The 23,683-nt window shown below is 43.5% G+C and overlaps 1 protein-coding gene across 1 annotated transcript in view; it reads right to left on the reverse strand.

The window, feature by feature from the left end:
• HSPA4 (heat shock protein family A (Hsp70) member 4) overlaps positions 1 to 9,057 on the reverse strand; it is a 50,190-nt gene extending 41,133 nt beyond the window's left edge. The window contains exon 1 of the mRNA XM_044227687.1: positions 8,720 to 9,057. Coding sequence (XP_044083622.1) covers positions 8,720 to 8,826 — 107 coding nt within the window. The 5' untranslated portion in view covers positions 8,827 to 9,057. The remainder of the gene's footprint in view (positions 1 to 8,719) is intronic.
• Positions 9,058 to 23,683: the final 14,626 nt, after the last annotated feature.

A 23,683-nucleotide genomic window follows, 5' to 3' on the forward strand; every position in this document is an offset into this window, starting at 1 on the left:
TTTCCTCATCACTCCCCTCCCCATGGAAACTTCTCATCACTCTCCTCCACACTGACACTTTCAATCTGTACTTAACAACCCATCCATGACTCTTCTTCTTCTATTTACCACTGCTTTATATCACTCATATTTCCACCTAGAATGGTTCTATCTCTAGACAGCAGGAATCTTTTTACCTTCACTTCCTCTCTATGCCACACAATTCCAAGTCAATGCTTAAAAACAGACACTTGCTACCTGACTCACATTACTTTCCCTCCACTCCCTAATACAGGTTGGTCTTACAGGAAGCTAATTTAAATTAAGTTCAAGGGGCACCTGGGTGGCTCAGTGGGTTAAAGCCTCAGCTTCGGCTCAGGTCATGATCCCAGGGTCCTGGGATCAAGCCCCACTCGGGTTCTCTGCTCAGCAGGGAGCCTGCTTCCCCTTCTCTCTCTGCCTGCCTCTCTGCCTACCTGTGATCTCTGTCTGTCAAATAAATAAACAAAATCTTTAACAAATAAATAAAGTTCAAGACTCCCCTGTTGTAATCCGTAAGCCCCAGAAATCATCTTTTTAGGCCAGAGAATAACACTGTTCTCCCTTTCACGGGTAAGAGATACTATTGACCCAATATTTATGCACATTCTAATGGGATGTTATGAACAGCTACAATCAACACAGATCCTCAAAAGGCACAGCTTCACATTTATAAGAATGTGTAGAACTGCTCTTGGAACATTCAGAACAACTGCTGCTCTAGTTCTCTTTCTTAACCAATACAAGAAAATGAGTTTATCAGAGAACCCACAAGAATGCAGAGACTATCAAATAAAAGATTTAAGCAAAACTGGCATGGAAAAGAATACATTAGTCAGAGTATCCTCTGCATAGTTCCTTACCCCTAAGCTAGAAAGTACCCCAGAAAACTAACATCAAACAGACCAAACAACTCACACTTAATACACAGTTCCTAAAGCACACCAAATTCTCTAATCAATAAGATCTGAATATTAAAAGCTATAAATTATGACTTCTTCAGGCTAATTTCAATAGTTTTTTTTTAAATTTTATTTATTTATTTGACAAAGATCACAGGTAGGCAGAGAGAGAGGAGGAAGTAGGCTCCCTGCTGAGCAGAGAGGCAGGGCTGGATCCCAGGACCCTAGGATCATGACCTGAGCCGAAGGCAGAGGCTTTAACCCACTGAGCCACCCAGGCACTCCAATAGTTTTCATTTTATTATCCCAACATATAGTCTATTAATGAGAAGGATTAATAAAAAAATACAAAAAGGTAGTATAACAGCAGTATGAGAAAATATCTGGGCAATATATACTGTGTCCAGGTTTTCCTAAACACCTTATATAGTGTTGGCTCATTATAATCTTCACTGTGCCCAATGAATCACTTATCTTCCTGTTATAAATTAACCCCTTAAATTTCTGTAAAGTACCCTGGCAATAGTACTTTAAAAACATAGAGTTGACCCTTGAACAATACAGGTTTGAGACGTGTGGGTCCACTTATGCATGGATTTTCCAATACAAACAATAGTATAAATGTCTTTCTTGGGATTTTAATAACATTCTTTCTCTAACTTACCCTTAAGAATACAGGATAGAATACATATACAGAATATGTGTTAATCGACCATTTACACTGTCAGTAAGGCTTCTGGTCAACAGCAGGATACTGGTGGTTCAGTTTTTTGGAATCAAAAGTTTCTATACACTGGGACGCCTGGGTGGCGCAGTTGGTTAAACGACTGCCTCCGGCTCAGGGCGTGATCCTGGAGTCCCGGGATCAAGTCCCACATCAGGCTCCCAGCTCCATGAGGAGTCTGCTTCTCCCTCTGACCTCCTCGCTCATGCTCTCTCTCACTGTCTCTCTCTCTCTCTCAAATAAATAAAATAAATCTTAAAAAAAAAAAAAAAAAGTTTCTATACACAGGTTTCCAACTGCACACAAGTCAACGTCTCAAACCCCACAATGATGTACAGAGTCAACTGTACATTCTCTGCCCTAGCAAATTCACGTCGAGCTCTATCCAACAGAAATAAAAATATTAGCAAGTAAACCCAAGTATAAAAGACTTCTGTTCAATTAACAACCTGTAATTACAAAAGTTAGAAATAAACTGTTCGGGGGGGGAAAAGTTACAACCGTAATAAAGAATATTACATTTAAGAAGATAGGTTCATATTTACTGACTCTGAAAGAAGTCTAAAATATATGTAAAGAAAATTTACAAAATATAGTGTGTTCCTGTTTGTTTAAACATACCCACCCACCACCGTATATAGTTGTAGAAGTCTGGAAAAAGGTACACAAGGATACACAACAAACAGCAAAAATGAGAAGGACAAGAAACTTCACTTTAGTGTTTTTTACTGTTACAACAACTTAAGTCAAGAAAAAAATGTTTTAATTTAGAAAATCTAATGAAAATCTAAGAACCTAATGACAAAGTTCCTGTCGATTATCACTTTACCAATTTTGCATTCTAGATTGTATTTTAGCTCTTAAATGATTCTAAGGAACTACTTTCATAACTTCTACAATTAGACATGTGAAAGAAAATGGTGTAAGCAATCCAAACTTTAGTCAATAAATCAACTTTCCAGGGCACCTGGGAGGCTCAGTGGGTTAAGCCTCTGCCTTCAAGCTCAGGTCATGATCCCAGGGTCCTGGGATGGAGCCCCGCATCGGGGGAGCCTGCCTCCCCCTCTCTCCGCCTGCCTCTCTGCCAACTTGTGATCTCTGTCAAACAAATGGGTAAAATCTTTTTTAAAAAATTGAAAATTAGGGGCACCTAGGTGGCTCAGTGGGTTAAGCCGCTGCCTTCGGCTCAGGTCATGATCTCAGGGTCCTGGGATCAAGCCCCGCATCGTGCTCTCTGCTCAGCAAGGAGCCTGCTTCCTCCTCTCTCTCTGCCTGCCTCTGCCTGCTTCTGATCACCGTCTGTCAAGTAAATAAATAAAATCTTTAAAAAAAAAAACTGAAAATTAAAAAGTAAATAAATAAAAGATGTTACTCTTCCAGTTAACCAGAAAGTACATACTTTAAGCTTCTGCTCTCTCAAAGGTAGCTAATAACAGACATTTTCAACCCTTCAAATTCCTAATAAACTGGGTTTTTTTGTTTTTTAAAGATTTTATTTATTTATTTGACAGAGATCACAAGTAGGCAGAGAAGCAGGCAGAAAGAGGAGGAAGCAGGCTCCCTGCTGAGCGGAGAGCCCAATGCGAGGCTCTGGGCTCCATCCCAGGACTCTGGGATCATGACCTGAGCCAAAGGCAGAGGCTTTAACCCACTGAGCCACCCAGGTGCCCCTCCTAATATACTGTTTTATCAGGAACTAAATCCATGAAAATAGTAATATAAACAATTCACACACAGAAATTATTTCGTAAGTAATTCATTTCTTTTTGGAAAGTAGGGCCCCATCCTTCAGTAATGTTTGGCACTCCATTATTAACACTTTCATCCCAAAGCTTTAAGGTTGTACCCATTCTACTATAATAAACCCACTAAATATAAAAATAGGATTCTTATCTGATTCCAAAGCCTATGATCAAATTCATCAACATGGATGCTCCTACTCCAAAGTTTATCTCAGAACCGCCCACACTTCCCTCCCATGCTACTACACTAGTAGAGAACATTAACTCCCACATAGACTAAATACTGCCATAAGCTAAGCAACACCCTACTTCTTCTCTTCCTCTTCTCAGATAAACCCATTCTCAACACAAAAAAAGCTAATTATATTTTTAAAATTTAAACTTGATCAACTCCAATTGCACCTAAATAGAAATCCTTACCATAATTTACAAAGTCCTGCCTAATTCCTCTCCAATCCGCCTCACACCTTTCTTGCAAGTGGCTCAAGAGTAGTTATGTCAGTCAAGTGTGAATGCCTCAGGTCTTCCTCACTTGCTGTTCCTTCTGCCTTAATCAGCTCTTCCTTAGACCCACACACCACCTCCACGTAAATTTCTACTCATCCTCCAGGTCTTAACTTAAACGGTACTTCTTTAAGACCACCTTTCATCTCCACCATATATCCAATTTAAATTAGTCCCCCAGTCATCATATTCTGTACTTTCCCATCTGGACCTTTACCAGTTAGTAATATCACATGTTTGCTTATCATCTGGCTTCTTCTTCAGAACCCATCCATGTACATGATGGCAGGATCTTGTTTATTTGTTCAGAGTACCTCCAGTGCTTAGCACAATGGCTAGCATTCTGGAGGCACTCAGTAGTTGCTAAAATAAAGAAAGCCGGGATGCCTGGGGGGGCTCAGCGAGTTAAGCCTCTGCCTTTGGTTCAGGTCATGATCTCAGGTCCTGGGATTGAGCCCCACATCTGGCTCTCTGCTCAGCGGGGGGGCCCGCTTCCCCCCCACCGCCTGCCTCTCTGCCTACTTGTGATTTCTCTGTCAAAATAAGTAAGATCTTTACAACTAATAAAATAAAATAATGCCTGTTATTGGTGAAAAGTAAGGGTCTCTTCTGGACAAGAGTCAACTGGGTTCTCAAAAGCTAAATCCAAATACTGTTACAGGCACAATTTGAAATAAGGTACTTCCATCATAGCTGACCCCCCAGAAACAGATCTCATTTCCACTATGACACTAAAGCAAACCCACATCATAGTCTCTGTGTACCTGAAACCAAAATCCACTATTCTGAGACTCAGAACTCAACCTTTCCATTCCTATCTCCTACTTAGGGATTCCAAGAATGAAATTTAAGCTAATCAAAATCATAGTTCAGGGACGCCTGGGTGGCTCAGCTGGTTAAGCAGCTGCCTTCAGCTCGGGTCATGATCCCAGCGTCCTGGGATCGAGTCCCACATTGGGCTCCTTCCTTGGCAGGGAGCCTGCTTCTCCCTCTGCCTCTGCCTCTGCCTGCCACTCTGTCTGCCTGTGCTCACTCTCGCTCCTCTCTCTGACAAATAAATTTAAAAATCTTAAAAAAAAAAATCATAGTTCAAGAATTACTTCAATGTATGGTATCCCTTGAAGTTCTTGGAAAATATAAAATAAGGGAAAACATAAAAAGAAAATCACTTCAATTATTTAAATGGTACTTTAAAAAAAAAAAGACTGTATTTATTTATTTGAGAAAGATCACAAGCAGGCAGAGAGGGAAGCAGAGAGAGGGGGAAGCAGGCTCCCCACTGAGCAGAGAGCCCAATTCGGGGCTTGATCCCAGAACCCTGGGATCATGACCCGGGCCGAAGGCAGAGGCTTAACCCACTGAGCCACCCAGAGGCCCCTAAATGGTAGTCTTACCACAATTTCATAACGTATCTAAGTCACCCATCACCTAATCACTGAGGCAAATTTAATTCCAATTTGGAAAGATTAATTTTTTTTTATTGAATTCACGGTAAAACTAATGTAGCTGCTGTTTGTCTTAAAAAGAAAACTAAACACGGGTGCCTGGGTGGCTCAGTGGGTTAAGCCGCTGCCTTCGGCTCAGGTCATAATCTCAGGGTCCTGGGATCGAGTCCCGCATCGGGCTCTCTGCTCAGCAGGGAGCCTGCTTCCTCCTCTCTCTCTCTCTGCCTGCCTCTCTGCCTTCTTGTGATCTCTCTTTCTGTCAAATAAATAAATAAATAATCTTTTTTAAAAAAAAGAAAACTAAACAAGGGCGCCTAGGTGGCTCAGTGGGTTAAAGCCTCTGCCTTTGGCTCAGGTCATGATCTCAGGGTCCTGGGATCGAGTCCCTCATCAGGCTCTCTGCTCAGCGGGGAGCCTGCTTCCTCCTCTCTCTCTCTGCCTGCCTCTCTGCCTACCTGTGATCTCTGTCAAATAAATAAAATCTTTAAAAAAAAAAAAAAACTGAACGTAACAGAAAATAAAGACAACACTGTTAGTTCTAATATTGAGAATTCCCTTCCCTTTGGATGCAAATTCAAATGAAGGCAGGAAAGGATCAAAAAGTTAAATGCCTTTCTCAGTGCACCACCCTTTTTGATTTCTTGGTGAAGACTATCTTTACAAAGAAAACCTGAATTTGGAGAGAAGACAGTATCAAATGGAAAATTAATGCTTAAAAAAATTAATGCTCAGGGGCGCATGGGTGGCTCAGTGGATTAAAGCCTCGGCTCAGGTCATGGGATCGAGCCCAGCATTGGGCTCTCTGCTCAGCAGGGAGCCTGCTTCCCTCTCTTTCTCTCTCCCCGCTTGCCTCTCTGCCTACTTATTATCTGTCTGTCAAATAAATAAATAAAATCTTTAAAAAAAATTAATGCTCAAAAATAACCTTCAATGCTTAAAAAAACTCAGTATACTATACCTTCTCTGGAATTATAAATTAGAATATAAAACCCACTATTAAAAACTATAAATATGGGCACCTGGGTGGCTCAGTTCGTCAATCAACTGCCTTTGGCTCGGGTCATGATCCTGGAGTCCCGGGATCGAGTCCCCCATAGGGCTCCCAGCTCCACGGGGAGTCAGCTTCTCCCTCTGACCTTCTCTCCTCTCCTGCACGTTCCCTCAAATAAATCTTAAAAAAAAAAAAAAAAAAGAGAGGGGGACCTGGGTGGCTCAGTGGGTTAAAGCCTCTGCCTTCGGCTCGGGTCATGATCTCAGAGTCCTGAGATCAAGCCCCACATCGGGCTCTTTGCTCAGCAGGGGCCTGCTTCCCCCCCCCCAACCCTCTCTACCGCCCTCTCTGCCTACTTGTGATCTCTGTCTGTCAAATAAATAAATAAAAATCTTTAAAAAAAAAAAACACTATAAATACAGGGTGCCTGGGTGGCTCAGTCATTAAGCATCTACCTTCAGCTCAAGTCATGATCCCAGGGTCCTGGGCTCCAGATCGCATCGGGCTCCCTGTTCAGCGGGAAGCCTGCTTCTCCCTCTCCCACTCCCCCACCTGTATTCCCTCTCTTGCTGTCTCTCTCAAATAAATAAAATCTGTAAAAAAAAGTAAAATAAAATAAACTATAAATATGGGGAAACTGGTACATAACAGCTAATGGATACAGGATTTCTTTTTTTTTTTTTTTTTTTAAGATTTATTTATTTGTTTGACAGACAGAAATCACAAGGAGGCAGAGAGGCAGGCAGAGAGAGAGGAGGAAGCAGGCTCCCTGCTGAGCACCTGAGCCACTTTAAAGGCAGAGGCTTTAACCCACTGAGCCACCCAGGCGTCCCTGGGTACAGGATTTCTTCAGGTCTAAGTTTTTAAATTGATTGTGGGACATAGTTGCAGTTTTGTGACTACACTGAAACAAACTGTACGCTTTAAATGGGTTGACTGTACATTATGTGAATTCTCTCTCAATAAAACTATAAACTAATTGACGGGTGCCTGGGTGGCTCAAAGGGTTAAAGCATCTGCCTTCGCTCAGGTCATGAGCCCAGGGTCCGGGATGGAGCCAGCCCAGTGGGCTCTCCGCTCAGGGGAGAGCCTGCTTCCCCCCTCTCTCTACCTGCCTCTCTGCCTACTTGTGATCTCTGGCAAATAAATAAAATCTTAAAAAAAAAAAAAAAAAACACTATAAACTAATTGAGAAGGGGACATGACACCACGTTTTAGTATGGGAGATGAATTTTCAGGGAAACACCTGGTCCAGGTCTAAATAAGGGGCAGAAATTTAACAAGTGGAAGGAAAATGTTTTGAGTCTCTGAGCAGCAAGTTCACTGGAGGGAGCAATCTAGTTTAGCTACCCAAGTGCGGGAAGGGTGACCAAAGTTATGGGGGGAAAAAAATGGGCCTCTGAACAGAAGCCTTTGGAAAGGCCACGTGGCAAATAAGAGAACCCAGAAAATAAGCTTCTTAAAAGATTTTGCCCCAAAAGAGGATAATGGATTGAAAAGTACCTCTACAGTCAAAAAGCATACTCTACCCAAGGAGAGACCTGAGTGAGTCATGATTTTTTAGAGCTGTGTCTATACTGGTCCCTTAACTTACTATAGGTTCTAGAAGTCAAAGTGAGCCCCTGAGTCATTCATTAACAATTGCGGCCAACACCCTGGTTGGAATGTATTAACGGCGAAAATGGAACGCTGTAGGTGTGGACGTGCAGAGAATGAAAAGAGAGAATGACACAACATAGCTCAACATACTGAAACGATGTGAAAAACCAACGCGAGTGCAAAAGCATCATGACGACACTGACTTTATTAAGTACTTTTTTGGTAACTAGCTGTGCCTTCCAGGCGGAATACGAACCTCTCTCCGGCGCTACGGTTCCCTCTCTTCCGGGTGCTGCCCCGCCCCCACTCACGTGGGATTCTGGCCGCTCCATCTTCAGGCTGCCAGCAAAGGCCAGAACCCGTTTAATTCAACTAACTTAATTCGCGCCTACTGTGTGCAAAGGTCCGAACTCTGTCGTAGGCTGAAAAAACGGCAGTACGCCCTGGCCCTGGACTCTGCCCTCTAAAACAAAAACTCGGCACACTATATATCCCAGGCCTGCCTTCCCTCCAGCTCCTACCCCTGCCCTCTGCTGGTACGAGTACCAGCTCAGAGCCCTCACTCAACCCGCAGGCCACCGAGTAAAGGCCTTGCCGCTGGTGCAGACCCTCCGGGAAAGTCGCAGCCACTAGTGACCTGACACCCAGCGGGGGGTTCCCACCCACTGGGCCCTTGCTCCAAACAGAGGGGACTCCCCGGCTCGTGTTCCCCAAACCGCGAGGGTCGGAAACCAGAGCAAGGGCTACATCCCCACCCCCACCCCGTGCACGCGGCCGGACTGGCCCACACTCACGGCGTGCAGCGGTCGCTGTACTCATTAGCGATCGTCTCGATGCCGCCGGCGCGGGCTACAGCGACGTAGCAGCTCTGGAAGCCCAGGTCTATGCCCACCACCGACATGGCGCCGGCTACAGTTCGGGCTCGAGCCCAGGTCCGGCCGGCGAAACAGGACACGGACCCCGGCGGAGCTGGCGCGCAGAGTGAGGGCCGCGTGGGCCGGGGGGCCGGGGCTAGCGGAGGACGTGAGGTAGTCCTCGCGGGCGCCTAAGTCCCTGGGAAGGGAGCGGCAGCGGAAAGCGCTGCTCAGGCCGGCTCCGGCTCCGCGGCCGCAGAGGGGGCGCCGGTAGCGGGGGCGGAGAAGATCTCGAAAGATCTCGTCGCGACGAGACTAAAGCAGTAGCGCGAGAACTGAGAAGGAAAGGAATGTTCTCGCGAGACCTCGGCTCAGTCGCTTTTCCTTCTGAGGTTCCGCCCCCAATTACGACAAGTGTACGTCACGTTCTGGCCGGAGAAGCTCGGAAGGGGCTCAGCGGTTGAAAGATGGTTGGGAGGTCAATTGAACCTGCGCGTGGAGCCCGCCGCAGCGACTCCCCACGGCGGCAAAAAACAGTGAGGCGCTTCCCCTCACAGAAGAAAGTAGGAAAGCCAGGTTGAGGCAAAATACTGAAGAGGCGCCATTGGCCTACTTCCGCCGTTTCTCTTTATCAAAGAAACTTCCGGTGATAGGAACACTTGCGCCCCCATTTGTGTTGCGCTCCCAAAATGGCAGCGCAAGCTGGTATTCAAAGTCCAGAGCGCCCTCCCCTCTGGTCCCTACGGGGTAGGTCCGCCAGTAGAGGACAAGGCCGCCCTTGAAATGTGGTCTAGAGGAGGGCATTAGGGAGGGGCTCTGTCGAAGTCCAGGACAGCGCCCTCTCCAGCGGAGGGCAGGAATCCTCTCGGTCCCACCGCCGAGGATTTTTTTTCACTCAGCTCTGCCTCACCGTTCCCTAAGACGTTTGCGTCCTTAGAGCCGACGGAGGGGCCAACAATACTTTAACCTTGAAATCCCCAGCACGTTCCAAGCACCTGTCCTGAGGTGAATGCAAGGGATACAGATGGATGACAGACTTCCCTAGGTCGGCCCAGACCGGCCAATGACAGGATTACTCGAGGCTAAAGAATCTGGAACTTTAGGGCCCCTCACGAGTGTTCCAGGAGCAAACAGGAAGCCTGCTTGCCTTTGGAAAGAAACTCCTATATAATAAGAATTTCTGATAAAGAGGTTGGAGAGGTTTCAGTGGGGGAATCTGGATCTCCCAAGTCTCCAGTAATTTGCTGTGATTTTTTTTTTCCTACATATTTATTTTGTGACTTAAGGGTATAGATGTATATGCTTCAATCCCTCAAAACCTGAATCCCACTGGTCACGAGGATAGCTAAAAAAACTAAAAGGAATCCCAGTACAAGGTGGCAAGTGTTATGCACAAAATGGGAGTTAAAGATCTCTATCTTAAGGCTAAAACAATTGGATCATTTAATGAATGAGCCAAGAAGAAAGTGCATTTTCTCAACTGCATTAACTGCCCCACAGCGCCCCACCTCACCCCCCCACACACACCTCAGTCTCCTGGAGCAATGCCCAAAGACCAGATTGTTTGCCTTCACACTTCCAAATTATCACACATTTCTTAATGTTTTGGCTAAGCCAGTCGTACTTCGTCTTCAAAACCGAGTAGTCTTCAAAACCGAGTACTGAGTGCTACCTAAGGTAGGAGATTGAGGGAGATGGGTAATAGTGGAGGCAGCAAGAAGAGGCCTTTGGACAAAGAGAACAGGGATGAACAGATACTCTATACCCCTGTTCATAGCATTATTGACAATAGCCAAAAGGTGAAAACAACCCAAATAATCGCTGATGCATGAATGAATTTTTAACACGGTCTATACATGTGATAGAATATTATTCAGCCTTAAAAAGGAACAAAACTTTTAACACCTGTTACAGCATGGATAAACTTTAAAAAATACTATGCCAAGTAAAAGAAGTCAGACAGGAAAGAACAAATTTTGTATGATTCAATTATTTGAGGAAACCTTAGAGGACACTTTAGCAACCAGTCTGAACTATGGAAACCTGAATAACATAGGAGGGCCTACAGTGACCCCCAGTCCTCTGGCTGATACAAACATGCCCATTAGATGACCCACCTCAAAATAGCCATAAGCCCTAGCTGAATGATGGCTTACTTAGATCCAGACACAGTTATCAAAAAAAAAAAAAAAAGGAAAATTCCATGTGTTCCCATACTCTCTCACCTTCCCTTTTTAACTACAGCCCCCTACCACTGCAGACTGACTCTGTTTTGTGGTCCTGCCCACCACTTCATTGTGGTGTTTTTCAGTAAATTTCTACCTCCCTTGTTCTGCCTTGGGTGAATTCTTTCACCACCAGCCTCCACCTAATAGGACTGCCCCACGTTTGGTGGCCCCCATCCAATTGGGAGAGGCACAGAAATCACAATTGGTAAATTCATAGAGAGAGAAAATAAAATAGTGGCTACCAAGGGATTGAGAGAAGGGGAATGAAGAGTTACTGGTTTTTGTTTGTTTTTAAGATCTTATTTATTTGACAGAGAGAGAGAGATCACAAGTAGGCAGATAGGCAGGCAGAGGGAGAAGGGGAAGCAGGCTCCCCGCTGAGCAGAGAACCCAATGCAGGGAATGCAGGGCTCAGTCCCAGGACCCTGGGATGGTGACCTAAGCCAAAGGCAGAGGTGTTTTTTGTTGTTTTTTTTTTAAAGATTTTATTTATTTACTTGACAGAGAGAGATCACAAGTAGGCAGAGAGGCAGGCAGAGAGAGAGAGAGGAGGAAGCCGGCTCCCCGCCAAGCAGAGAGCCCGACGCGGGGCTCGATCCCAGGACCCCGAGATCACGACCCGAGCCGAAGGCAGCGGCCCAACCCACTGAGCCACCCAGGCGCCCCGGCAGAGGTTTAACCCACTGAACCACCCACGTGCCCCCGAATAGCTACTGTTTAATGGGCACAAAGTTTCAGTTTAGGATGATGAAAAAGTTCTGGAGATGGATAGTACCAGTGATCACACAACAGTACAAATGTACTTACTGCCACTGATTTGTATACTTCAAGGTGGTTAAAATAATAAATTTTGTTCTATGTATTCTACCACAATAAAAAGGTTTAAAAAAAAATTGACCTTGACCTCTTTCTGCCTTATATTTGTCTCCTACCTTGGATGATATCCAAGAATGCCAAGAACAGTATGGGCCTTCATGATGACAGAGAGTCCCATGTCTGTCGACTCTGCATTACAAACACTGGGCAAACAGAGGCCAGGCTGCTACAGTCTGAAGTGAGTTTACCTAAAATGTCACTAGATCGGGATGCCTGGTTGGCTCAGTGAGTTAAGGCCTCTGCCTTCGGCTGGGGCTCGGGTCATGATCCCAGAGTCCTAGGATCGAGCCCCACATCGGGCTCTCTGCTCAGCAGGGAGCCTGCTTCCCCGCCTCTCTTTCTCTGCCTGCCTCTCTGCCTGCTTGTGATCTCTACCAAATAAATAACATCTTAAAAAAAAAAAAAAAACTTTAATTTAAAAAATGTCACTAGGTCCGGGAGCACCTGGGTGGCTCAGTTGGTTAAGAATCTGACTTCACCTCAGGTCACGATCTTGGGGTCATGGGATAGAGCCCCATGTCAGCCTCTCCACTCAGCAAGTCTGCCTGTCTCTCTCCCTCTGCCCCTCCCCTGACTTGTTCTCTCTCTTTTTCTCTCTCAAATAGATTAATAAATAATCTTTAAAAATAAAATATCACTAGGTCCGGGTTATGAACTTTGTCTCTGCCTTCCTTCTAGAATGTGGGAAGTCTCCCCAGCCTTTAACTGAACTGGCAAAAAAGTACAACCATATCTTTTTTGTGTTCCACGATCATACCGACCTACCTTATTTGCCTTGGCTCCGCTTTCAGTATAAAATACCACTGGCCCTATCAATCTTTTTAATGATTTATCCTTCTCAAAATAAAACATAACATCAGTCATGGAGAGTACTCATCCTGCTATAAATAGTTTCCTGGATCATCAAACTTATAGCTCAAAAGGCTATTCTGGGATATTTAAGTAAATGAAGTCAGAAAAAGCTATTTAAGAATTCTGAAAAACCTAGGGGCACCTGGGTGGCTCAGTGGGTTAAAGCCTCTGCCTTCGGCTCGGGTCATGATCCCAGGGTCCTGGGATCGAGCCCCACTTCGGGCTCGATCTGCTCATTGGGGAGCCTGCTTCATCCCCCCCCCTCTCTCTCTGCCTGCGTCTCTGCGTACTTGTGATCTCTGTCAAATAAATAAATAATTTAAAAAAAAAATTCTGAAGAACCTAAAGTGACAAGTTTCCAAGAATCACAACTGTGAAGCAATGAAGTTGCCAGAATATTTTATGTTGAAGGCATCGTGGTTGCAGCACAACTTCCTTTCATTCAGCAGAGCATTTTGAGAATTTTAGAAGGAGGAAGTTGTTGCATGCCTTTCTCTGGTACAGTGATTAAATTTAATTCTAAGCAACCAGGAAGGTGTTTGTTTTAAATATGCAGTGTTAACAGACTGCCCTACATGAGACAAAAGATTTTCAGTTAGGAATTCATAATCTTCCCTGCCACGTTTCCGGTGGAACTGGGTCCTACACTCTGGAGCAGCTTCTGCAATTCTTTGCTTCAGGAGGAAGGTACAAAATCTCATAATGGTGGTTTTGGGCCTTTGTGCTATCACACTGAGTGGACTAAGTGCCCTTAACCCAGCTAGTACTCCCTTCTTAAACTCTAAAATTCTAGCAACTCAATAATAATGGTAATTACCTCATCTCTAGATTCTACAGCATGTGCCAGACTTTGTGCTGGGTGATTTGGATATCATAATTCAATTAATCTTCACCAGGTAGGTAGATATTATTTTCCAATTTGATAGATGAGAAAACAGACCTGGTAAGGTTAAGGAACTGGTTCAAGGTTACACAGCTTTTAAAACTCCTGACTTCGACATTGGTCACCTATAACGATGCCAGTATTTTCTTTAAGTTCATGTTCTTAGTAAAGGGTCACTACACTGAATATGGAAACACAAAAGAGTAACAGGAGTAAAAAAAAAAAAAAAAAAGAAGAAGAAGAAGAAGAAGGGGAGAAATAACTCAACCAGTCATTCATTGTTGACATTTTGGAATACATTTCTCCCTTTCACTATTTTTGTTACATAGGATGTTTGAATTGGGTTGTGCTTTTTTGACATTAGGTTAAATCAACCTTTCCCAAACTGTGTTCCATGGGACAGTGTTCCATGAGATAATAATAGATTAATATTGCCATTTTACAGACACTGATAAGTCCTATAGAAAATCTGTTTAATCATAAATAAAAGTATAAACATAAGAAATACTGTTTAAGGAATAGGAGAGCACAATTAAGTCTCCTTTTCTCCTCAAGTATTTTTCTAATCCTAATACTCTTTTGAAATAAAAACTATCATTATAATTCACTTGTAAGTCCAAATTGGCTGAAATGTTAGGGTCGTTCCTCACTTTATCAAACTGTCTGCTTACATAGTAGTACCATGATCTCATTCTGAAGTTCTTCCCCAAACCCCCAGTTTTTTGTCCTTATTTGGTCCGATTATAGTTATTTTACGTCTCCCGGTGCCATTATCAATCCCAGTCCTTTCCCTCTTTCTAATCTTAACACGATGAATGAACGTTGCACAGATTTCTCCAGGCCACACAGCTGATATCATCATGAAAATGTAACCCCTTTATCTAGATCCCTTAATCCACAACCACTTTTCTGGCCTGATGCACAATGTCCTTACCTACTGGCTGAAGCCTCTCTTCAACCAGCCACAGACTCAACTCGGTCTTCTCCCACTTAGAAGTGGGAGCCAACATTCCAGCTCCACCCCAATATCCTGCCTGTGAAATTGGTCCGCTGAGAGCACAAACATGATTCTGACCTGCTCAGTCCAACTTTGCTGGGGTTTGTCCTGTTCCTGAGCATTAGGGGACTCCCAGGGAGATATTTTGCCATAGGTACAGCTGCCATCTCATTTCTACAAATTATGGAATTTTCTTTAGAAGAGCTTTTTTTTTTTTTTAAGATTTTATTTATTCATTTGAAAGAGATCACAGGTAGGCGGAGAGGCAGGCAGAGAGAGAGAGAGGAGGAAGCAGGCTCCCTGCTGAGCAGACAGCCGGATGTGGGGCTCAATACCAGGACCCTGGGATCACAACCCAAGTTGAAGGCAGAGGTTTTAACCCACTGAGCCACCTAGGCACCCCTTTACAAGAGCTTTCATCTTAACTATCAAATTCATCAGGACTCAGTATATCCTATGCTGGATGGTTTCCCTTCAGCTAAAGACAACTCATTTCTCATGACAGAATGTTCTTTGCTTCTCACTCTAAAACTCAAAAGAAAATGATTTTTAAAGGCCCTGTGACCTCTGATAATAATTTACTCTTTAGGTTTCCTGATTCAAAAGGAACCTGGAGCTTGGACTATGCATATTTGTAATTTGATTAAGAATCAGTGTTACTTTGGTGTATGTGCTTGGCTCAGGAGCCAATGGGGCGAAGCTACCATCTGTGGGATTATGACTGAACGCCTCTAAGTCAGAATCCCGCCCAGGCAGAACAGATACAGCAGCAGCACCAGGGTGCCTCGGTTGGCCTGGGATAGCCGGTCCCCCGCCGTCCCCGCCAGAGGACCGCTGCGCGCGCCCCGCATGGCGTGGCGTGCCCCCGCCCTGCGTGGGGACCAGGGTCCGGTGTGGAGAGCCCCTTGTCCCGGGAAACTGGGCGCGGCGGGAAAGGGGGCCGCCCCCTCGCCCATCACGCGGTGCTAAACCATTCGTAAAAGACCTGCTTCTGGGTTGGGGTTTTGTAGGTAGCAGAGCAGCTCCCTCCCTGCGATCTATTGAAAGTCAGCCCTCGACACAAGGGTTTGTTTTTTTATTATTTAAAAAAAAAAAAAAATCAGTGTTACTATGAACAGTGTTACTATGAACAAGCTCATGTGGCGTCCTGCCCGTACATTGCTTCATAACCAGAGGAGGACCATTTATTTTAGTGTTGACATGTAGTTAATGTTCAAATGCAATGTGAGTTCAAAATCTAAATATATCACAAACGATTACAGTTTGCAACTAAATGCCAGCAGTATAAGCCCTAACTCAGAGGAGAGTGACTAACATGTTTTCTTGGCAATGGCACAGGAATCCATCCTATGGTCAAAGGCAGCAGCAACAAGTCAGAACAAGAGTGGGAACAATCTGAGCTCACCAGAAGTAACAGAATTATTTTTCCAGACGAGACAAGGACAAGTCTGAGAAAGGTGACCAGAAGAAGCTTCCATAATGGAGATACGAAGAGACAAAAAGCAAGTTAAGAACTTTATATTTTGAAAAAATAAGGTACTTAGCAGAGAACAGAAATGTGGTTAGTAAGTCATTCTTCAAGACCGGATGACCAGCCCTTTAAGAATATGATTTAGTCTATCAAATATGAATATATTTTGTGACATTTCCGCTAAAGGCAAAAGTTTACTTTTAAAGAAAGATTAATGGCTTAGGGCTTCCTCTTCAAAAGTTAAATACCGGGGGTGCCTGGGGGGCTTGGTAGGTTAAGTCTCTGCCTTCGCCTCAGCTCATGACCTCAGAGTCCTGGGATCAAGCCCCACATTGGGCTCTCTGTTCAGCTGAGAGCCTGCTTCCGCCTCTCTCTCTTCCTGCCTCTCTGCCTACTTGTGATCTCTCTCTCTGTCAAATAAATAAATAAAATCGTTAAAAAAAAAAAAAAGTTAAATACCCTTCCAAAGTCGGGGGAACACAGTGACAACTTGGCATCTCTGTGTAAATGAACATGAAGTATAACCACATGGTGGAGAGGAAGTTCACGAATGGTTCCTCCACTCCACCCACCTCCCACTTTGGCAAGCCAAAGTCCACCCGCACCTGTGTACACACACACATATATGCAATTCAGCATTTACTTTGATTGCTTAGGTGAGTGTCTTTCCCTTCAATGTTCTGTGGAATTTTCTAAAGCATGCAACCCATTTTCACTGCAATATATGAGAGTTGCCTTGTGAAGCAGGGCTAGCCACTTACCCCTCCTCTGTGAGGAGTTCTCTTCACTGAAGATGTGGTTGCTGGTGGCAGAACCATACTGTCAAAACTGCAAAAGAGAACACAACATAATGAAGCAGTAACTGTGATAACTGTGATACTTGTACCAGAAAAGACAAAGACAAAGAGAAATAAAAGTCTAGAAACAAACCCAAGTATGAGAATTTAGCATATGATACATGGCATTTCAAACGAGTCATGAAGAAGGCGATTTGCAGACACTACCTAACCATCTGGGAAAATAATTTAGATCCCTACCTCAAACCACATACACAAGAATATATTCCTGGTTAGTAAAATAGTGAAAGGTTTGTAAGTTAAATTTCAAAAATAAAACCATATAATTACCAGGAAAAAAAGGTGATTACATACATATACATATGTATCTATGTAAACACAGACATATAGTGAACTTTTAGAAGCATAACACCAAAAGACAAAAACAGTAAAAGATAGAAAACAGAATGCAAAAATGACCATCAACAAAATTAAGGGCAATAAATACAAAATTAAGAAAGTCTACCCAAAATTTGGAGATAAGGAAAAAAGATCACTGCTTGCTCTTTCAGTATCATATTAAGACATTGTTTAATGAGGGACGCCTGGGTGGCTCAGTTGGTTAAGTGGCTGCCTTTGGCTCAGGTCATGATCCCAGTGTCCTAGGATTGAGTCCCACTTCGGGCTCCTTGCTCAGCAGGGAGCCTGCTTCTCCCTCTGCCTCTGCCTGTGCTCACTCTCTCTAACAATAAATAAATAAAATCTTTAAAAAAAAAAAAAGACATTGTGTAATGAACTTACCTAAGGGAGCTATAATTCTCTAGGAAAAATGTAACTTCGACTTGCCATTTTCTATTGATTAGGGCCCAGACTGTAAAATTAAATGTTAACTTTACCAAAGATTGATAAAGTGCAAATGGTGTTTGTATGGGAGAGATGCAAATGATTTCTGTCTGGTGGAAAAGATATTTCCAAAGATTATGCTTTTATTGTCGGGTAGAATAATAAGTTTTGTATTTAATTCAGCATTCTGACCAGTATTCTTTTCTTCACTTCAGCCTGTTGAGTTCTTCGATGAATCAGCTTTAAGATCCTGCTGGTCCTCTCATTAATTAGTTACATAAATCACTGACACATGTATGTTTTTACATTTTTAAAAATCATACTTTGAAAAAAAATCGTATTTTGTCCAGAAAGTTAACCATAGAATTGCCATATGATCCAGCAATTTTACTCCTACTTATACACATAAAGGAATTAAAAGCAAGGATTCAAACAGATATTTGCACAGCAATATTTACAGCAGTATTATTCCAATAACCCAAATGTGGACACAAGCCAAGTGTCCATCAACAGGTGACTGGATAAACAAAATATAGGATACACATATAGTAGAGCATTATTCAGCCATAAAACAGGAATGAAATGCTGATACACACTACAATATGAATAAACCTTGAAAACTTTGTGCTAAGTGAAATAAGTCAGACACAAAAGGACAAAGATTGTATGATTCCACATACATGGGGTACATAAAATAAACAAATTCACAAAACATAAAATAGAGACACCCAGGGGATGTGGGGAGGAGCAAATCCAGAATTACTTTTTAATGGGTACAGAGTTTCTGTTTGGGATGATGAGAAAGTTCCGGAAATCATTAGTGGTGATAGTTACACAACATTCTGAATACACTTAATGTCATCCCCTTGTACACTTAAAACTGGTTATAATGGTAAGTTTTATGTTACATATATTTTACCACAATAAAAAAATGTATTCTTGGGGCGCCTGGGTGGCTCAGTGGGTTAAAGCCTCTGCCTTCAGCTCCGGTCATGATCCTGGGGTCCTGGGATCGACCCCCGCATCAGGCTCTCTGCTCAGCAGGGAGCCCGCTTCCTCCCCTCACTCTCTCTGCCTGCCTCTCTGCCTACTTGTGATCTCTGTCTGTCAAATGAATAAAATCTTAAAAAAGAAAGGATTCTTTTTCAACTTTGGAAAGAAATATTCTTTTTTTTAAAGATTTTATTTATTTATTTGACAGACAGAGATCACAAGCAGGCAGAGAGGCAGGCAGAGAGAGAGGAGGAAGCAGGCTCCCTGCTGAGCAGAGAGCCCGATGTGGGGCTCGATCCCAGGACCCTGAGATTATAACCTGAGCCGAAGGCAGCGGCTTAACCCACTGAGCCACCCACGTGCCCCAAGGAAAGAAATATTCTTAATATATATGACATCAAAGAGTCAATATTCTGGGGCACCTGGGTGGCTCAGTGGGTTAAGCCTCTGCCTTTGGTTCAGATCTTGGTCTCAGGGCCCTAGGATAGAGCCCTGCATGGGCCTCTCTGCTCAGCGGGGAGCCTGCTTCACCCCTCTCTCTGCCTACCTTTCTGCCTACTTGTAATCTCTTTCTCTGTCAAATAAATAAAAAAAAAGAGGGCTGTCTGGGTGGTTCAGTAGGTTAAAGGCTCCGCCTTCAGTTCAGGTCATGGTTTCTGGGTCCTGGGATCAAGTCCCACATAGGGCTCTCTGCTCAGCAGGGAGCCTGCTTCCCTCTCTCTCTGCCTGCCTCTGCCTACTTGTGATCTGTCTGTCAAATAAATAAAATCTTTAAAAAAAATAAATTGTTTTAAAAAAGAGGCAATATTCTTCATCTATTGCAGTTGTCATAAGTCAATCAGAGAAAAATAGACCAAAGATTAGAAGACAAAATTCAATAAAGAATGAATACAGATGACTAATAAACACATCATGCTCAACCTCACTTGGAATTTCTAAAAGAGTTAATTAAAACAATAATGTAATTCCATTTTCCCAAACCATATTGGAAAAAAATTACATTAGAAAGTACTGGCAAGGGGTGCCTGAGTGGCTCAGGGGGTTAAAGCCTCTACCTTTGGCTCAGGTCATGATCCTAGGGTCCTGGGATTGAGCCCCGCATCCGGCTCTCTGCTCTGAGGGTGGCCTCCTTCCTCCTCTCTCTCTCTCTCTGCCTACTTCTGATCTCTGTCTGTCAAATAAATAAATAAATAATCTTTAGAAATAAATAAATAAAAATAAATTTAAAAAAAAAAAAAAAAGAAAAGAAAAGAGGGGCACCTGAGTGGCTCAGTGGGTTAAGCCGCTGCCTTCGGCCCAGGTCATGATCCCAGGGTCGTGGGATCGAGCCTTACGTCGGGCTTTCTGCTCAGTGGGGAGCCTGCTTCCCTTCCTCTCTCTCCGCCTGCCTCTCTGCCTACTTGTGATCTCTGTCTGTCACATAAATAAATAAAATCTTTAAAAAAAAAAAAGAAAAGAAAGTACTGGCAAAGGCATGTGAGAAATCATGATCTGTTCAGACTTCCCAGAGAGCATTTTGGGAAGTATGTATACCCTGTGACAATATTTGTATTTCAAAAAATATACCCTCCAAAAATGGTAGGCAAGCATGTTTCCCACGGGTGTACAAGAGAGGGAGGATAGTAGACTGTTTAAGGTTCTGTAGCCCTATAACCTGTGCTTGAGTACCATTTACACCAGAAGTGCTGGAGTGCCTTCAGGCAAATGGATTAATACTCTCTAAGCCTCAGTTTCCTCACCTGAAAAATGGAGGAAATAATAAGATCTACCTCATAGGGTTGACTTGATGATTAAATAAGACAGTTAATATAAAATACGCATTGCCTGACACATAATGAGTTATCAAGAATTGTTACAGTCGGGGCGCCTAGGTGGCTCAGTGGGTTGGGCCACTGCCTTCGGCTCAGGTCAGGATCTCAGGGTCCTGGGATTAAGCCCTGCATCGGGCTCCCTGCTCAGTGAAGAGCCTGCTTCCCCCTCTTTCTCTGCCTGCCTGTCTGTATATTTGTGCTTTCTCTGTCTGTCAAATAAATACACAAAAATCTTAAAAAAAAAGAAAAAAGAAAAAGAAAGAAAGAAAGACGGGGCGCCTGGGTGGCTCAGTGGGTTGGAGCCTCTGCCTTCTGCTCAGGTCATGATCCCAGGGTCCTGGGATCGAGCCCCACATAGGGCCCTCTGCTCAGCAGGGAGCCTGCTTTCCCCCCTCTCTCTCTGCCTGCCTCTCTGCCTACTTGTGATCTCTTGTCAAATAAATAAATAAAATCTTAAAAAAAAAAAGAAAGAAACATTTTATTGGGGGAGCATTTATTATATTGGGGGATGGGTATTTACTATTTCTCACTTTCTGAAGCATTTTACAAGGTGACATGTAGGGACTGTGGACAGAGGGGTCTTGATCTGAGATGAAGTAAGGGAGATTAGTAATTGCCAGGGAGAGATAGGGAGCAGTCATTCATCTACATGTGACTACCTTCCACTGAAGCCCCTATACCTTTCATAAGACACTGGGTGTGACAGGATTTCTGGGAGTTACCTGCAAGGGGGATGCAGCTTCAAATATCCCGGTATGACCTGGGGTAGGAACAAAGAGAAGCTTAAGAGGAATCAAACCATCCAATATAGAGTAATCTATGAATTACCTCAGAGCCTGGAGCCAAGTTTATTAAGTTCTCTAAGGGCGCTGAAGCTCTCAGAAGCCACAAAGATTTCACCAATAGCTGCCTAATTAAATCACTTGTGACTAAATTAATTCCAACTAACTATAAAGTGGAATCCTGATCCTTCATAGGATGGGGTTTCTCTGTTTCCCTACCAGCAGTTGGACTGGTGAAATGGAAAGGTGAAGCATTTCAAAACCCTTAAGTGTTCTTTAGACTCTAGGGCTCCCAGTCTGTATTTGCTTCTTTGGGCACCAACTGATCCAAGGAGTCAGATTTTCCTGGGACGTTGTTAGGGGAGGGCTATTTCCTCCGCATGCGGATTCATAAACCACGAGGCCTTAAAGCTCTTAGGTGGTGGGAGCAGAGAGATCTGTGATTTCCAAATCACAGTAAGCCCAATTTGGCCTTGAAATAGAATGGGAGAGTGGCAAGTACCTTGAAGAAAATTGTCAAAAAGAATGAATAGTTTGAAATATTACTAAAGGCTCTTACTATTTGTGGTTTCCATTTTATAGCATTAATTGGAAAGAGGGAGAGGCAATTTTTCTGAGGATGGAAACATCATGTGAGACTCCTCAGTCTGTTTCAAGTTCGGGAAAAAGGATTCATGGTAATTTACCAATATTATTACTACAGTGCCATTATTGAATTTTGAATAAAGGTTTGTGTCTTCTTTGGCTTTAAGGGAAAAGTCACACATTTAGCACACTTGGAATTGAACTGTGACCATTTCCCCATGGTAAAACCATTTTCTTTGTCTCCCACTACCCCTTCTCTTTAGCACTCTAACCCAGGCTGAATCACTCAAAGAACCTCCACCCACTGGGCCACAAAGACTGAACTAGAGATAGGCAGATGAACAGGGGACCAAGCACATGGCACTGTTCCAAAAATATATCTCTTGCCCCTGGTGGGAAACTTCCCTTCTGCCTTCTCCATTGTGATAATAGTTGAACTTTACCTAAGCCTGTGTTCCTAGAAAATTGAGAAGGTTAAGAAATACCTGTGACCCTTTCATGTTCCAACTTTACTACAAAGAACCACTCTTCCTCATGTGACTTAGATAAGTCCCACTCTTCCCCATGTGACTTAGATAAGTCCCACAGATGACTCCCTTGTTTACCTATGATAAGGCCAGACAGAAACTCTCAGTTTTCCCATTCACCTTGACTCATAAATGATTCTGTGAATTGTCTGTCCCAGTGAAACCTGCTAGACAGAAACATTTCCTGTTCACCTCACTGACTGAGACCCCTTGATTACAAAAACAATCATAACTATAAAATCGCCCTACCTGGAAGTTGTCTACTCCCCCCTAGAAAAGTCTCCAGATAAACCACCCTGCTGAAGGTAATGATCTTCAGATCCGGGATACTCTCCCTAATGTAACACCCTAAATAAAACCAATTTACTTATTGTTTGGTTTTTGTCTTTGACAGGCTGTGAAATTATAAAAATGTGTTACCAAGATTTTAGTGGCCATATTCCCAGACACAGAGAAGGGTCTGAGGGAATGAGGGTATTACTCAGATGAAAGTAGAGACTAGCTAGTCTTGTAAAAGGCATCCCATCCCTGGTTCTGGGCCTTGGTGCCTAGAAATACCCTGCTTTGGCATCTGCAGATATCTATCCACTAAGTCACATTGTTTGTTTTTGTTTTTTTTAAAGATTTTACTTGGGGCACCTGGGTGGCTCAGTCATTAGGCCTCTGCCTCCAGTTCATGTCATGATCCTGGGGTCCTGGCATCAAGCCCTGCATCAGGCTCCCTGCCTCAGCGGGGAGCATGCTTCTCTCTCTTCTTGTATCCCCACTCCTAGCCTGTGCTCTCTCTTGCTATCTCTCTCTCAAGTAAATAAATAAAACCTTTAAAAAAATAAAGAAGATTTTATTTATTTGTCAGAGAGCGAAAGAAAGGGCACACACACAAGCAATGGGAGCAGCAGGCAGAGGGAGAAGCAGGCTCCTCACTGAGCAGGGACCCCAATGGAGAAATCCATCCCAGGACCCTGGGATCACGACCAGAGCTGAAGGCAGAAACATAAGTGACTGAGCCACCCAGGGATCCCTTAAGTCCCATTTTTTACACGGTTATTTTGGTTCTGGTTTCTGTCACCCACAACATGAGTAGCTCTGACTATTAAATCCACCATATTCAAAATTTACATTGCAAGCACAGTGAGTATATTTATGTAAAAATACTGGGGATTAAAATAAATACTGGGGATTAAAATTCACTTTGAAGATTTATTAAGAATAAGAAGCCCTGGGCGCCTGGGTGGCTCAGTGGGTTAAGCCGCTGCCTTCGGCTCAGGTCATGATCTCAG

The sequence above is a fragment of the Neovison vison genome, chromosome 1, assembly GCF_020171115.1.
Source record: "Neovison vison isolate M4711 chromosome 1, ASM_NN_V1, whole genome shotgun sequence".
Classification (NCBI taxonomy): domain Eukaryota; kingdom Metazoa; phylum Chordata; class Mammalia; order Carnivora; family Mustelidae; genus Neogale; species Neogale vison.